Below are 16,763 nucleotides of genomic sequence, written 5' to 3' on the forward strand. Positions count from 1 at the left end.
ATAACGGATTAATAGAATATTTGTCCTTTTGTGATTGACTTATTTCACTCAGCATAATGTCCTCCAAGTTCATCCACGTTATGTGATGTTTTACAGATTCTACATTATTCTTTAGGGTTGCATGGTATTCCATTGTATGTATGTACCATAGTTTGGATATCCATTCCTCAGTTGATGGACACCTAAGTTGTTTCCATCTTTTGTTCTGCCCATTTTTTAACTGGATTATTTGTCTTTTTGTTGTTGAGATGTTGGAGTTTTCCATAAATTTTAGAGATAAGTCCCTTGTCAGATATGTTGTTGCCAAATATTTTTTCCCAGTCTGTAGGTTCTCTTTTGACTCTTTCAGAGAAGTGTTTGGAAGCACATAAAAATTTAATTTTGAGAAAGTCCCATTCATCTAGTTTTTCTTCTGCTGTTTGTGCATTTTGGGTTATGCTTGATAATCTATTTATGCCATATATCAAGGCCTCTAAATTTGCCCCTATTTTTTCCTTGAGGAACTTTATAGTTTTAGATTTCACATTTAAGTCTTTCATCCTCTGAAGTTAGTTTTTGTGTATGGTGTGAAGTACAGATCTTGTTTCATTTTTCTGCAAATGGATATCCAATTTTCCTAGCACCATTTGTTAAACATACTGTCTCTTCCCCATTTAATGGATTTAGGCTCTTTGTCAAAGATCAGCTGACCATAGGTTGATGGATCTGTTTCTGGGTTCTCAACTCTATTCCACTGGTCTGTGTGTCTGTCATTGTACCAGTACCAGGCAATTTTGACTACTGTGGCTGTATAGTAGGTTTTGAGATTTGAGAGTGTGAGACTTCCTATCAGCTGTTTTATCTTCTCATTTCTTCCATTTGCTTTAGCCACTCTCCATTGAAGGGCAAGTTTCAGAGTCTCTTCTGCCATCCATTTTGGTCTTTTCTTCTTTTCCTGTCTTTTTAATGACCTCTTGCTTTCTTCATGTATGATGTTCTTGATGTCATCCCACAGTTCCTCTGGTTTTTGATCATTGGTGTTCAGTGCATCGATTCAGTTCTTTAGATGGTCTCTTAATTTGGGAGGGATATAATCAAGGTCATATTTTGGCTCTCGTGAACTTTTTTTTTACTTGTCTTCACTTGAACTTGAATTTGCATGTGAACAGTCGATGGTCTGTTCCATAGTCAGCTTCTGGCCTTGTTTTGGATGAAGACTGTGGTAGTTCAGTTTGTGTGTCAACTTGGCTGGGCCTGGTTGAGTGGCTGGGCAGCTGGATGTAGTATTCCCCATGATGAGACTAGTAATCAACTCCTTGGTGGAATCTACTGTGAGCAGCTGAGTAGCTGTCTTAGGGAATGTGGTCTGCTTCCTGTATATAAGCAGAAGCCTTGGGGATAGTCTTGAGTTTATGGCACTTTTGGACCCTGCATGTAGCTGTATCATTGTTCAGCAGCCTGCCGTGCTCTGCCGACCTTGGGACTTAAAATGGACGTGAGTTAGTGGCCTGCTGTGTGGTTTTGTAACATTGGGACCGTGCCATTTTATTTGTCAACCTTGGACTTGTTAGCCTCATCAGCCAGTAGCTGCCTGAGTGAAGAGATGCCTCTGGCTTCAGTGGGCCAGGAGCAGGAGGCAGAGCTGCAGCCCAAGGTTGAGGGGCTTTCACACAGCTCCTAGAGCCTGGCACTTTGAACTTGGGCTTAAAGCCTCCAACCTGTAAGAGAATAAACTCCTGTTTGTTAAGGTCATCCCATTTGTGGTATATTCTTGTCAGAGTGGCACTCAGTAACCAGAACAAAGACCTTGAGCTTCTCCATCACCTCTTGCCACAGTTGTAGTCGATCTGATTCCTGTGTACTCCATCTGGTGAAGTCCACATGTATAGCCACTGTTTGTGTTGTTGAAAAAAGATGCTTACAATGAATAAGTCATTGGTCTTGCAAAATTCTATCATGCATTCTCCAGTGTTATTTCTATCACCAAGGCTGTATTTTCCAACTACCAGTAATTCTTCTTTGTTTCCAAGTTTTGCATTCCAGTCACCAGTGATAACCAACACATCGTGATCACATGTTCAATCCATTTCAGACTGTAGAAGTTGGTAAATATCTTCAATTTCCTCATCTTTGACTTTGGTGGTTGGTGCATAAATTTGAATAATAGTAGTCTTAACTGGTTTTCCTTGTAGGCATATGAATATTATCCTGTCACTGGCAGCATTATACTTCAGGACAGATCCTGAAACATTATTTGTGATGATAAATGGCATGCCATTCCTTTTCAATTTGTCATTCCCGGCATAGTAATCATATAGTTGTCTGATTCAAAATGCCCAAAACCAGTCCATTTCAGCTCACTAATGCTTAGGATATCAATCTTTATGCATCCCATTTCATTTTTGACAACTTCCAATTTTCCTAGATTCATACTTCGTATATTCCATGTTCCAATTATTAATGGATGTTTACAGCTGTTTCTTATCTTTATGAGTTGTGCCCCATCAGCAATTGGAGGTCCTGAAAGCTTTGCTCCATCCATATTATTAAGGTCAGCTCTACTCTGAGGAGTAACTCGTCCCCAGTCATATTTTGAGTGCCTTCTGACCTGAGGGGCTCATCTTCCATCACTATATCGGACAGTGTTCCAGGGCTATTCATAAAATTTTCTAGTAATATATCAGAGAGTGTTTCTTTGCTATTCATAAGGTTTTCATTGGCCAATTCTTTGAGAAGTGGATGGCCTCTTCCTTCTTCTGAGTCTGTCTTAGCCTGGAAGCTCCACTGAAACCTGTCTACCATGAGTAACCCTACTGGCATTTGCAATACCGGTGGCATAGCCTCCAGCCTCACAGCAACACTCAAACCACCATAAGACGACAAACTGACAGACATGTTCGTCTCCCTTAGTTGTTCAAGCCGCTCCACTAACTTTCTGGCCTACCTTAAAGCTGCTTCAAACCCTGCACCCAGCTCTCTGCCTTCCGCCTTCCAGGCCACTCTGAAAAGCTGTCTCCAAACACCTCTGCACCCTGGCTCACCACCTCTGCCTTTGGGGCAGCGCTGTGCAGTGAGAAAATCATAAGGGTGAGGGAATCTAGTTCCAGCCCAGATTTGGCTTTCAGCACTCTATAGTCCTTACAGGATGACACTGCCCATCCGTAAGCCTTGCTTACTTTCACATCCATGGAGTATACGATGCTTTCCCTACTATGGCCATAACTCTGAGGACTGGCTTAATCCTTGTGACTGGTTTCCCTGTGGGCCAGGCTATCTCTGCCGTAGTGAAATGAAAAGAGCAGCATGTCTCCAGGTGGAACCCCAGCTCTAAGGCATAGTAATCCATGTGACCTGGGCAAGTCCTTTCACCTACCTTGCAAGCTTGTTGCAGTAACTGAGTGAGACATGCTAGCAGTAGTCCCCTAAAACCTAAAGCATCAGTTTTCCTATCTGTAAAATGGGGTTAATACTCCCTTCCTGAGAGTCTGTGCAGGGGCTGGCATCAGGCCTGGCAGGTAGAAGGCAGACTGTGTGGCATCTGCTGATGTTTATATCACCAGCACTGGTGAGCTTCTCACTACCCGCCCCTGTTCCCACCCAGCAACCTGGCCTTGCCCTGTCTCATGAACCATCTCTGGTGGTTGTATCATTCTTGAAACAGCCTCCCATAAGAGAAGTCAGCTCTGAGGCCCTGCTTCTTCCCCTCACCTATTTATGAGCTTTCTTAGCACTCCCACCTGGTGGGATGTGGGCTCAGCAGATGGTATGACTGCTGATCTCCTTTGAAAACCAGTGAACAAGTTGGGAACATGACATGGAAAAGAGAGAGCTCAGTTCTGGGTCTGTGTGACCTTGGATTACTCACCTTGAAGGTACAAAGAAGTAACTTACCTAGAGTTACATAGAGGTAAAGCTAGGATTTGAAACTAGCTCTGTCTTCTTCCTAACCCTGAGCTCTTTGTACACTGATCTGCCTCTGTATGTGCACATAGAATATGTAATCTTAGAATAAAAGTGCTTTGGAACTGTCTACAGCACTCTGGACCAATGACTGCAATGCAGATGAGGAGGTAGGCAGCAGAGTGAACCGGACTGGGAATCTAGACATCTGGGTTTTGGTGCTGGTGCTGCCACTTGCTGTGTGACTTTGGGCAAGTCACTTCACCTCTCTGGGCATCAGAGTCCATCTATAAAATAAGCATTGGACTAGAACAGGGGCCAGTGAACTTTTTTCAGAAGGGAGTATTTTAGGCTTTGCAGGTCATACAGTCCCTATTGCAACTACCCAATTCTGCTATTGTAGCAAAAAGCAGCTGTAGGCAATATATGAACAATGAATGGGGCTATGTTTCAATAAAACTACTTACAAAAACAGATGACAGGCTGGACTTGCTCATGAGTCCTGGTTTGCTGATCCCTGAACTAGATGTTCTTAGAATGTTCTTCCAACCTGGTGGTCTAGGATTCTCTAGCAGCAGTCTGACCACAGTGGGCAAGAACCCAAGCTGTGGATTAATCACCAGTTTACATTGACATTGGTCAAGAAAACAGCAACTATTGGTTTCTTGCATCCTGTAAGGAAGCCAGAGGGAAATTTCAGTCTTTGGTAACCAGTTCTATTTTTCTCTTTATAGAATGCTGAGATGTATAAGCTGTCTTCACAGCAATTCCATGAGGCAGCTTCAAAAATGGAGAGCACAATAAAGTAAGAATTTGTTTATTATTCTTTGTAAACTTGCACTGTATTTGTGGACAGTCTACTTCCATAGTGATACCACCTCAGAAACCCAAGTAGCGGTCTCTATGAGTCTGATCCCACTCAACGGCAGTGTGTTGCGCTATTGTTTTGCTTATTTGTGAAAATTCCCACATGTGGCTTGAAATCTGCCACCACCTGCCCAATTTCAGATTTCTGTCATAATACAGTGAACCATCTGTTATTCAGCTCTTTCACCTGGATTGACAGCAGCCATTGGTCCTCTGTAATTGACCAAATTAGCACCCAGCTCTTCACCAGCTCTTTGGTAAATTGAAGTGTGGTTGAGGCAGATGCAGCAGAGATACTTGCAGGGCCCAGACTCTGGTGAGCAGGGTTGCTTTTTGTTTTCTAGCTGTGAGAGTTGCTGGTAATCAGACCCTGAAGGGAGTAGACAAAAAGTGTTCCTGGCCCTGCTTTGTGGAGATCATTCTGTAGAGCAGCCTACTCACCTTCCGCTTGCCTGGTGCTATGCTAAGCACTTCTTATATATTGACAGTAAGGCGCAGCTTGGTGAAGCCTTTTCTTAGGGCCTCCAGATGGATTCTCAGTGCTTGCTCCCGGAGCACAGTTTGCACTGTGATCCCCTTAGCTTTTGTGCACTGGCTTGTGCTTTGTCCCTTGGAGACCTGTCTCTCTGAATGTAAGAATCCAGAAGGATGGATTGGTCAGAGCCTCCCTGGGCTCTGTAGTCAGATGGACCTGGGTTCAAACCACAGCCCTACCACTGCCTGGTTGTACTTCTTTGTGTGAGTCACTTCACCTTTCTGGGTCTCAGCTTCCTCATCTACAAAACAGAAACATTTTAAGTGACAGTTTAATGAGATACTCCATGGAAAGTAGACCTAGGATACCAATGAGTGGTGTTGGTATTAGTGTGACTGTTATTAATAATGACTGTCATTTGAATCACTTTTACAGCACGTAGATTGACATAGAGTAGAGCAGATTTGATCGATAAATTGAGTTTACAAAGCATTTTATGTATTTTCTCAAATGGATTAAACAAGAAGCTGTGTAGAGTCAGAAGGTATTTTCCTTAAACGTTGTTGGGGGAAGGGATCCTTGATTAGGAGATTTCTTGCATTAGCAAGCAAATGACTGAATTGCATTGTAAGTGCCATAGAAATAAAGCCAACTGCTGTCAGCAGTGATAGTGGGGAATTTTCTTCCAAGACAGTGGAGGTCTTTAATAACTTTTGAGTAAACCGAATGGTTATTTAGATAGTAAATGAGTGGCCCATGTATTCATTCATTCATTTACCATGCATGTTGTAAGTGCCTATTTTCCAGGCACCATGCAAGACAGTGAGGATACAAATGATAAACAAGACAGCTTCAGTCCCTGCAGCAAAGAACTTATAGCATTTGGGCGATGACAAACAGTATTTAAAAATTAATTGCACAAGAAGCAATTACCCAGTTATTTAATTACAATGCTGAATGCCATGAAGGGAAATTTAAATTAAAAGTGGTCTGTCAGAGGAGCCTAACCTAGTAGTCTGGGAGGTTCAGGAGGGTTTCTCTAAGGATATGACCAGAAGAGTAGAAGTTGGCCAGAGGAAGGAAAAAGCATTTCAAACAGAAGGCTCAGCATGTTCTCAGTCCTGAGACCGGAAGTAATTAAGCATGGTCAAGGAACTGAAAGAAGCCTGTGTGGCTGGAGAGTAATGAATGCTGAGAGAGAGGCAATAATGTACCTCCGAGAATCCACAAGAGCTAAATCGAGCAGGACTTTGCCACCATATTAGAGATTTTGATTTTGTCCTAGGAGCAATGAAGTACCATGTTCAGCTCTATTTCTCTGCGAATATATGTGTTTAAGGTTATAAATTTCTCTGTAAACCCAGCTTTACCTACATCCTACAAGTTTTGAGATACTATATTTTTATTATAATTCAGGTCAAAAGTTTTCTAATTTTTATTCTGTTTTCTTCTTTGGCTCAAATTGTTTTGAGATATATTGCTTAATTTCCAAACATTTGGGGGTTTTCTAATTATTATTATTATTATATAATTGATTTATAGTTTAATTCCACTATGATTAGGAAACTAAACTATTTCTGTCCCTTGAAATTTGTCAAAACTTGCTTTATGGACCAATATATGACTTGTTTTGGTAAACTTCCCATGTGTACTTGAAAGAATATGCACTCTGCCAGTGGGTATAGTGTTCTGTGCTTATCAGTTTGGTCAGGCATGTTCAAATTTTCAATATTGTTGCTGATTTTTTTTTGTCTGTTTATTAGTTATTGAGAAAGTGTATGTACCCCACTGTGATTGTGGATTTGTCTATTTCTCCTTTTCCTTCTATCAGGTTTTGTTTTATATGTTTTAAATCTATATTATCAGAGGTATACAAATTAAAATTGCCACATATTCCTAGTATATTGACCCTTTTATCAATATGCAGTTTTCTTCTTTATCTGTAGTGATGTTTCTTATCTTGAAATCTAAATTGACAATAATAGAGTTTCACTACTTTTCTTTGGGTTAGTGTTTGCATGTTTTATTTTTCACTTTCAACATTTTTGAATCCTTATATGTAAAATAAAGGGGTTCTGGTGGTATAGTGGTTAAGGGACTTGACTGATAACCGAAGGTCAGCAGCTCAAACCCACGAGCTGCTCCACAGAAGGAAGACTGGGCAATCTACTTCTGTAAAGATTTACAGCGTCAGAAACCCAGTGAGGGTTGCTATGAGTCGAAAACAACCCAACGGCAGTGAGTTTTTATGTAAGATAAGTCTTTAATGGGAAGTATATAGGGGGGTTTTGTTACTGTTTTTAATCTGATCTGACAACCTTGATTTTATAATTAAAGTATTATTACACTTAATTAACAATAGTTTTAAGTTTATATTGTCAGTCCTATTTGTTTTTGTTTGTCCTCTCTGTTTTTGGAGGTTTTTTTTTTCCTCTTCTGTTAATTTCTTTTTTATTAGTCAAATGTTTTTATTGTTCCATTTTTTCCTTGGCAATTATACATTCTTATATTATTCTTTCCGTGATTAGCCTAGATATTACAATATGCACCATGACTTATTATGTTATAATATATATTACTACTTTTATCACTTCCCAGACAATGCTGTGATCCTACAAATGCTTTAATATCATTTACCCCTTCCTTTTGTGTAATTATTTTCATACATTTAACTTTACATGTATTTTAGACTCCATAAGACATCATCATCATCTCATTATTTTGTATAATCATTTGTCTTTCCCCACATACATACCTTTTTTTGGTCCTATTCTTCATCCCTTCCTACACTCAGTGTTTCTTTCTGAGATCGTGGTTCTTTTGACTGTAGAACCTCCTTTAAAATTGCTATTAACATAGGTTTAATGGTTATAGATTCTCACTATTTTTGTTTGTTTGAGATTATCTTTATTCAATATTTAAAGAATATAGCGCTCATTTTCTTTCAGCTCCTTGAAGATATCTTTACATTCTCATTTGATACCTATTTTTCTCTTGAGAAGTTAGCTGTTGATATTGTTACTAACTACTTTTAAGTGCTTTCTCTTTTTTTTCTATCTGCTTTTAAGATTTTCTCTTTGTCTTTGGTTTTTAGCAGTTTTACTGTAATGTGCTTAGTTACAGATTTTCTTTCTCTTTCTCCTGCTTGGACTTCTTGTCTTGATGTCTTTGGTTAGTGTTGGAAATTTCTTACCCATTATTTCTTCAGATAAAACTTCAACCTATTTGATCATTCAGTTACATGTATTATTGTACCTCATATCATTTATGCTCTTTTTTGCTTTTTAACTTCATGCTGGTTTTTTTTTTTTTTTGTTAGAGTCCATGAATATATTAATTACATTAAAGTCATTGTCTTAATAATTCTATAAGTGGTCATCTGACAGTCTGTTTCTGTTGTTTCTCTCTCTCTCTGCCTGCCCCCCCACCCCCAATCATCACCTTGGTCTCATTTCTTAGTGTGCCTTAATTCTTGACTGAATGCCAGACACTGTGAAGAGAAATTACAGAGGCTTTGTCTGGTATTTCCTAAAATGCCTTGCCCTGTTCCTTGTTGGCCATCTGAATGAAGGCAGTTCTCCTTAACCTCATCAGAGACTGAGTTTCCTGGAGGCTGGCTGCCATTCTTTTAAAAGCTCAGTCTACTTTTAATTCTAAGGTGTGGTTTGCTAGAGTTCATCTTTCTTAGTAATCCCTAGACCCCTGGTTTTACTTCTTCAGCTCTGTGAGACTTCTGAAAATTCCACTGTGCTTTTCAGTGGCCTTTTACTTAGCTTCTTAGACTCTTGCCTGAGTAGCTCAATAATTTGACAAATAGTTTAAAAAAGAGGGAACCAATAAGTATTGGCTTACTATTCTTGTACCTCCCATCTTTCCAGAATCTTGACTCCTGAAGTCTTAACTGCCTTGGCAACCTCAAACTCCAAAGAAATGTATTGTCTCTATACAGTTCTGTGAGATTGCCAGAATCTCTACTGGCTTCTCTGCCTTTTAGCTGAAGCTCTTTGTCTGACTGTCAGCCTATCTCCATGTACCAAAAATTGGCAAAACCCCCCTAAGTGGTTCTATGAATGAACATGTACCTCTCTGCAATTCCCTTATATTCATAATCTTGACCCTGAGGTCCTAGTTGTTTTGGTCCTTAGATTCCTTCAAACAGATATTTTTAAACCTGATTTATAAAATTTTTCTCAGACTAGAGCATAGGTCTTCCGCAAGTTACTCTATTAGAACTGGAAGCAGAGGTCCTAACTTAACTTTTGAGGGATGATTAGAAGTTGCCAAGCAGAAAGGGGCATTTCAGGTCAAGGAAAAGTAAGCATTGAAGCAAACTAAATCAAACATTGAATATTATAGTAGTATTATACATTCATAAAAAGAGCTCAGATGGCACAATGGGTAAGGCATTTGTCTGCTAACCAGAAGGTCAACTGTTCAAACCCACCAGCAGCTTTGCAGAAGGAAGATGAGGCAATCTACTTCCATAAAGATTTACAGCCTTGGGAACGCTGTGGAGGTTGCTATGAGTCGGAATCATCTTAATGCCAGTGGGTTGGGTTGGGTTTGGTATGAGGCATTTATGGCATGTGTAGCTCTTGCAATTTTTTTGGGGACCACCAAGTTTTACTGAGGTCTGGGCCAAAGCCAGCATATATATCTGAGATTCTGCATAGGCTCAACAGAGAGCTCAGTATGGAAGAGAAGTGTTGTTAACGAGGCTGACATTCACAGTTTGGGGTCTCTTATTTCAGAAGAGTCCTATTCTTGGGAAAGAAATGACTATCAGAATATGTATGTGTACACACACACCACACACACAAGCACACACATGTGCCCCTCTACCTCACAAACAGCACAGCAGGCAGAACTGTACAGATTTTCTGAAGGAAGAGATTAAGACTCCAGGGAACATCCTGCATTTATTGTGTCACATCTATTTTTTATGACAACCTTCAGTCTTCTTCCCATGGGATTCGTTCAGAGCCTGCCTGAGCTTCTCACTGTCAGGAAACTTGTACTGTCCTCACTGGCCCCACAAAGAGTCAGCCCTCAAAGAGGTTAGAACAATTGAGTTGAAGGAAGATGGTTATAAACTATTTCCTGAAACTGAGTCATGGTGCTCCAAGGACTTTGATCCAAGGAGGGCTTATTCACAGGCTCCATGGTTTGGAACTTGCCAGAGCTGAGCTGCTATAGTGTGCTTTTACCCTCACTTGGAAGAAACCCACTGCTGTCAACTTAGTGACCACTCACAGCAACCCTGTGGGACAGAATAGAACTGCCCCATAGAGTTTCCGAAGTGATAAATCTTTACGGAAGCCCACTGCCTCATCTTTCTCCTGTGGAGTGGCTGGTGGGTTCGAACTGCCAACCTTATGCTTAGTAGCTGAAAGTTTTAACAACTGCAGCACCAGGGCTCCTTCACATGAAAGAAAGGATTTGTTAAATTACAGGATTAGTATTTGGACCCACCTGTGAGAGTAAATTATTTTCAGGCACTTGAGCTTCCCCAATTTGCATATATTAAGTGAGCTGATAGACTGATTATCTATTACAGTATTCATTATACTCCATATAACAAGACATTCTAGATGTTTTTTAGCTCATATAATGTTCAAGTTAGTTTGTTGTTACCGTCTCTCACTTCTCTATTTTATCTAAACCTTTATGAATGAACATTTTCTGTTCATCCCACTAACCTTTGCCCTGGCAATATGGGCAACCACCTACAGAAGAGAGTCAATGAGGACCTGGATTTTATTTGCCTTGCAACATTTTCCTCCCCCTTAATTTTTCTTATAATTATTTCTCTTTAAAGACAGCAGTAAACAATGATGTCCTGGCCCTTGCCCTCAATTTAGTTCAGCAAACCTTTACTGATGCTGGGTCAGGGCAGGCATCAGGGCACACACGAAATGTTCATGGTGACAGGTCATAGTCTTTGCCCTCAAAAAGCTCACCCATAAGTCAAGAAGGCAAACACACCCAAAGCTGCCCCTCTGCCTGCAATGTCTCTTTCCTACCCCTAGACGGAGCACTGTCATCTTTCAAACCCCCTGTCATGTGCTTATCTTTTATAAGCCCTGCAGAATCCTCCGTCAGCACCAGATAGACTTCGCCAGGCCCCTGTATGCCCTCTCAGTTCCCTGACTCCCCTTTGATAACCATGTGCAGCACTGTTTGCTCTGATTTGTTCAAGTATGACATTCTAGTAGATGACAGACGCAAGTTGTTCTGTGCCTACTGTGTGGGCAGAACCGTGTTTTAGTCATCTTTGTATCCCCACAATCTAGTATTAAGCACTCAGTGAATAGTGAATGAATGAAAAAACCCACTGTAATGCATGATGAGTGCTACAGCAGTGCATGAATAAAGTATTCCTGGAGTAGAGATGATGGAGCAATTAATTCTCCCAAAACACAGAGAAGGTTAAGAGATTAATAGGCATTGAACTGGCCAAGGTGAAGTAGAGGAGGATGGCTCTGTGGTCATGGAGCAGTGGAACCCAAGTCTCAGTGGGCCTTTCTTTGTGGGACAGTCAAGGAAGGTTGGGGCTGGGTTGGCAGAGCAGCAAGTGTCTGGCACTGGCAGGCAGGCAGGTTGGTCCTGTGTGAAGAGCCTTCAATGCCACTAAAGAATATAGAATTCATCCCACAGGCAGGGACAAGTCATAAAGTTTTTACATGGGGAATTGATATGATCAGATTTGTGCTTTAAAAACTGGGAGAATGAAACAGCAGTAGTGTTGAGATAATACAAGAAGCCTACCTGGAAACTTGTAGTATAGTAATTGTAGTAAGCCAGGATGACTCATTCATTCAGCTGGATTTACTGAGTGCCTTCTGGGCCAGGCATTATTCAAGGACTTGCCTAAATGGTGTAGAACTGGCCCTACTCTCACAAAGTGCTATGAGGAAAATAAAACTGGGTAGTACAATAGAGAGTGACCAGGGACACCTTAGATCAGAAGACCAAGGATGGTAATCTGTGACATCTTGGCAGTGGGAAGAGGCTGCTTCCAGTGGGATTCTGATTGTTGGCCTCATCCATTGCAAGGAGTGGGGAGGGAGAAGGGGGAACAAGTCCTGGAAAGCCCAGAGGCGCCTTTCTCAGGGCTGGCGAGGATGAATGTGAGCTCCTGGATTTTGTTTACTGCTGCTGCGTAACTGGCGTGGCCCCTGACTAAGGGGCTGCGGGGGCATAGCTCAGTTCACATCCTGCTGGGTCTGAAGTGCCCTGTCCTCTGACTGACTCCCCACTTCATATAGTTCTGACAATGGCAGTCATAGGCTTAAGGGGAAGGGCAGCCTCACCCAGCCAGCAGCATCAGCCCCGTCCTTTCTTGGTGCTCAGAGATCCATGACTCAGAAACTGGGCTTAGAGGCAGCAATTTGTTAATCCCCTCCCCTCAACAAAGGCTGAAATAGCATTTCATTCCCAGCTCTATTAATGGACTCAGTTTGGGAATAAAGCCAGAGTCCCCAAAGGCAGTGGCTGGGGCACTTTTGTTTTCTTTCGAGTGTTACATTTAGATTAGCTTCTGGGGATTAAATGTTATTACAGTAGAGGAATTTTATTTTATTTTATTTTTTAATCAGTAGAGAGGTTACCGGTTAGCATCGTTGCCCTTAGATTTATTTTCCCAAGTACTGTTGTCCCCATCCTCTTTTTCAAAAGAAAAAGTTGGTTAGATATCATCTTGTTCATTTCTGCCTTGGAAAGGAGAAGTCTTTTATCAGAGACAGGGGCTTTAGCTTAACTTGCAGGAGGGGGCACTGGTGCTTCTAGAGTTGCTCTGAGCATATCAACATTGTCTGGCCATGGGTCACTCCTCTGCAGATGCCCCATGGGGGTATGCATATGCCGCTACTCCTGAAAGGGCAACCCTGAGAAGTTGAATGATAAAGAATTTCCCTCAAATCTGGTTATGGTCTGCAGCCCATAATCTCTCTCTGCAACCCATAAGGGCTCTTGATTCTGCTGACATCCCTGAGAAGGCTGCAACAGGTCCTGCTACAGTGGTGTCTGTAGAAACTCGTCTCTTAGAATCCAGTTCTTCCATGACCAGGGTGGATTTTCCAGAAAAAAACGTATTTCATGTGCAGTGTTCTGTAAAAGCATATTCATTTTAACAGACCTTTAAAAAAGGAGCTCTGGTGGCATAGTGGATAAGACATTTGGCTGCTAACCAAAAGGTCAGTGGTTCGAACCCACCAGCCAGTCTGCAAAGAAAGATGAAGCAGTCTGCTTTTGTAAATGTTTATAGCCTTGAAAATCCAGTGGGGGTTGCTGTGAGTCAGAATCAACCCAGTGGCAGTGAGTTTGGTTTTTGGTTTTGAACACCTTTAAATGTAATGGATACCAGTTATCTTAGGTGATTGTGATCCTAATAGTCTCTAGACCTCAGGAAGAAAATCCGTATCTGGGGTTGACTCGGAGTCTGCATGGGTGGGCTCTCCAACACTGTCACAAAGTACTACTAGCTCTTCACACATAGCAGGAGGGCCTGCTCTGAAGGATTTACCTTTCAGAGAAATTGTGTGCGTAGTATGGGCTGGTCACATGAGACCTTAACACTTTATTTATGTCTACCCCAAGGCTCCATCTCCAGGCTAGCGTAGAACCTGAGACTCAACTTGACCTGTGACTACTGTTTGCTGGTTTTGTTGTACAAGAAAGAGACATATTTCTGGTATAATCAGATCCAAGAGAATCAAGATCCATGATTATAAGGCTTTTTCATGAGGTCTCATCGCTCTGAGAAGTTGAGAGTATCTACACTGAGTTATACTTTCTAGGAACTCTCTGAAGTGTTACAAAGCCTTCACTCCCACTGTTCCTCCTCCCCATAATGAAATGAGGCTCTGAATCATTCTGCCTGGTAACATCCTTGAAAGTACAGAACCCCATGGATGGACATGACCTACAGGGACATCTAATCCAATTCCAGATGCAGGCAGGGTCACACTCCAGCCTCTGCTAAAACTAAGTTTCTTACCAAGTCCCATTCTCACAAAGCAGCCATTTCATCTTTGTACAGCTTTGACTGTTAGAGAAGAGCCCTCTTTGAGGGAGCTCAAGACTGTCTCGTGGGAAGTTCCAAGTTCTGCCAATTGGGATTTTACAGAGCACAGATAAAATGCCTCTGCCTAAAAGAAGAAACCAAAGATTCAAAGAAGAGACTAGTCAACAGGACAGTCTACACACAAACCGTGCCCTTATCCAACCTGAGACCAGAAAAACTAGATGGTACCCAGCTACCACTACCAACCATTCTCATCAGGGCCACAGTATATAGACATTGATACAGTGTGAGAAAAATATGGAACAGAGCCTCAAATACCTTTTTGGGGTGGGGGGGAACCTGGTAGACTGGTTGAAACTGGAAGACTCCCCAAGACTGTTGCCCTGAGATACTTTTCAAACCTTGAACCAGAACTAATCCCCAAGGTCACCTTATAGCTGAATAACAAATTAGCTCAAAAAATAACGAATGTCACCCCTAAGTACTGTGCTTCTTTAAAAAAAATCACTGTATAAGACCAAATGGCCAGCAGTTACTTTACAATAAATATGAAAGTGTAAAGGGGCAGGGAAACTAGATTAATGGAAATTGAACAACCAGAACGGAAATAGAGAATGTTCATGCATTGGAAAGAATGTAACCAATTTCACTGAACAGCTTGTATAGAAATTGTTGAATGGAAACCTAAACAGCTATGTAAACACATAGCACAATAAAATATCATTAAATATGTGTGTTTGTGTGTGTGTGTATATGCCTCTGCCTGCCACCCCTGCAGATAGTTGAAGGGGACATTTTTGTCTCTTTTTCCTTGCTTCTTCTTCAGCTTTATCATGCCAGCACTAACTTCCCAGTTCTATGAATCCACATCTGGCTTCAAGTTCCATCTCCCTGGTTAGAAGTAGGGCTTTCTGAGCCAGATCATGCTGACCAGCCAGAGTGCACTGCAGGCATCCCCTCTGGAGACTGATTTCCTAACAGCAGCACACTCACTGTGTCAACAGCCCCATACAAATTCAGTTGTAGCTATCTTGTTAGCTGTGCCCTCTGATCTTCTGTCTAAAACTTCCTCCTCACTAATCTCCATTCACTGCTACAAAGTGCTTTGTCTGAACTTGGGTTCAGGACCTTTTATTTATTCTCAATAAACTTTATTTTGGATGTATTCAGTCCAGCCTATATACTGAGTCTTTGAGGCTCTGGATTCTGGCATCCTTGATATTTACCATTCCTCCCAGTTCTATCTTCCGTAAACTTGGTAAAGGTGCCCTCTCCATTGCCAGTGAAAATGTTAAGCTACACAAGGCTGAAGACAGAACACTGGGACTTCCCTTAAAGTTGGCCAAATCCAGGTGAGTGCAGTGAATCACTGGTTGCTAACATACTTCCTTGGATGTCCAGCTTATATTATTCCTCCTCTCCACCAGGCTGTATAACAAGGGTCTTATTTAATAACAACTAGAGATTGGGCCATAGGCTATGGCATGGGACTGGTCTCCTAGCCATGGTCTTTATTAGGAGAGAAGAGAAGTGAGTATAGAATGACATGTTTCCAGTGGACTGATTCTATTCCTATCGGTTTCCTCTCCCTTTTTCTGTGTACTCCAAAACTAGCCCCTTCACTAAACCATACTAGAACTTTACCTAGGCTCTGCCTGTATTTTATGGAATGTACAGTGAATTAATTTTATGTGACCTTTCTAGCCATGATCTTGTAACCCCTTCAAAGTGATTGGCTGGATCTGTGTAAGTAAAAGGAGCCCTAGTGATGCAGTGGTTAAAGAGCTCAATTGCTAACCAAAGGGTTCATGATTCAAATCCACCAGCTGCTCCATGGGAAAAAGATGAGGCAGTCTACTTCCATAAAAATTACCACCTTGGAAACCCTATGGGGCAGTTCTGCTCTGTCCTACAGGGTCACTATGAGTCGAAAACTACTCAATGGCAGTGGGAAGAGTGGATGATGTAAATAAGATATGTAAAACTCTTGCAGGAATTGGACAGCAACTATGCAAATAGGGTACTTGTGGCCTAGCAAGATTGGTCACTTTTGCCCTCCTGCTAGGCTTAAAAGAGCCAATCCCACAAAGGATAAAGGGGACCTTACTACATCAAGAAGAAAAACCAGAAGTGGTTCCCATCCTTTAGACTTAAGGTCCCTGTGCTGAGAACCTCCTAAACCCAGGCGACAAAAAATCTGTGACTGGAGGCAGCATGAGTGGCAAGAACTAGAAGACTGGTGCAAGAGGGCTGTAGTGGGTTTCCCAGCCCATGGAATGAGGCAGCTGCAGTGGACTCACTGACCCATGGGGCGAGAGAACTGAGCACCTTTGGGCAGGATGTTTCCTGGCAGACTGGGGTGCTTCAAGGAGCTTATCAGCAGAGCTAAAGAGCTATAACACTTGCCCAAGCAGGGCAGAGGCCATGAGCAAGGGCTGGTGGCAGGCATGGCTGAGAGAAAGGGCTGCCTGCCTACAAGCATGGCAGAGAGGGAGCTGAGCAGTTGGAAGCTGTCTT

At 41.8% G+C, this 16,763-nt stretch overlaps 1 protein-coding gene across 1 annotated transcript in view; it reads left to right on the top strand.

Annotated features, from left to right (window-relative positions):
* LOC103212054 (MICOS complex subunit MIC25) overlaps positions 1–16,763 on the top strand; it is a 215,284-nt gene that overhangs the window by 165,885 nt on the left and 32,636 nt on the right. Inside the window, exon 3 of the mRNA XM_007958056.1 lies at positions 4,614–4,684. Within this exon, the coding sequence (XP_007956247.1) occupies positions 4,614–4,684 (71 nt within the window). The remainder of the gene's footprint in view (positions 1–4,613; positions 4,685–16,763) is intronic.

Source organism: Orycteropus afer, unplaced genomic scaffold (assembly GCF_000298275.1).
Source record: "Orycteropus afer afer isolate SDZICR_OR568_19922 unplaced genomic scaffold, OryAfe1.0 scaffold00843, whole genome shotgun sequence".
In the NCBI taxonomy this organism is placed as follows: domain Eukaryota; kingdom Metazoa; phylum Chordata; class Mammalia; order Tubulidentata; family Orycteropodidae; genus Orycteropus; species Orycteropus afer.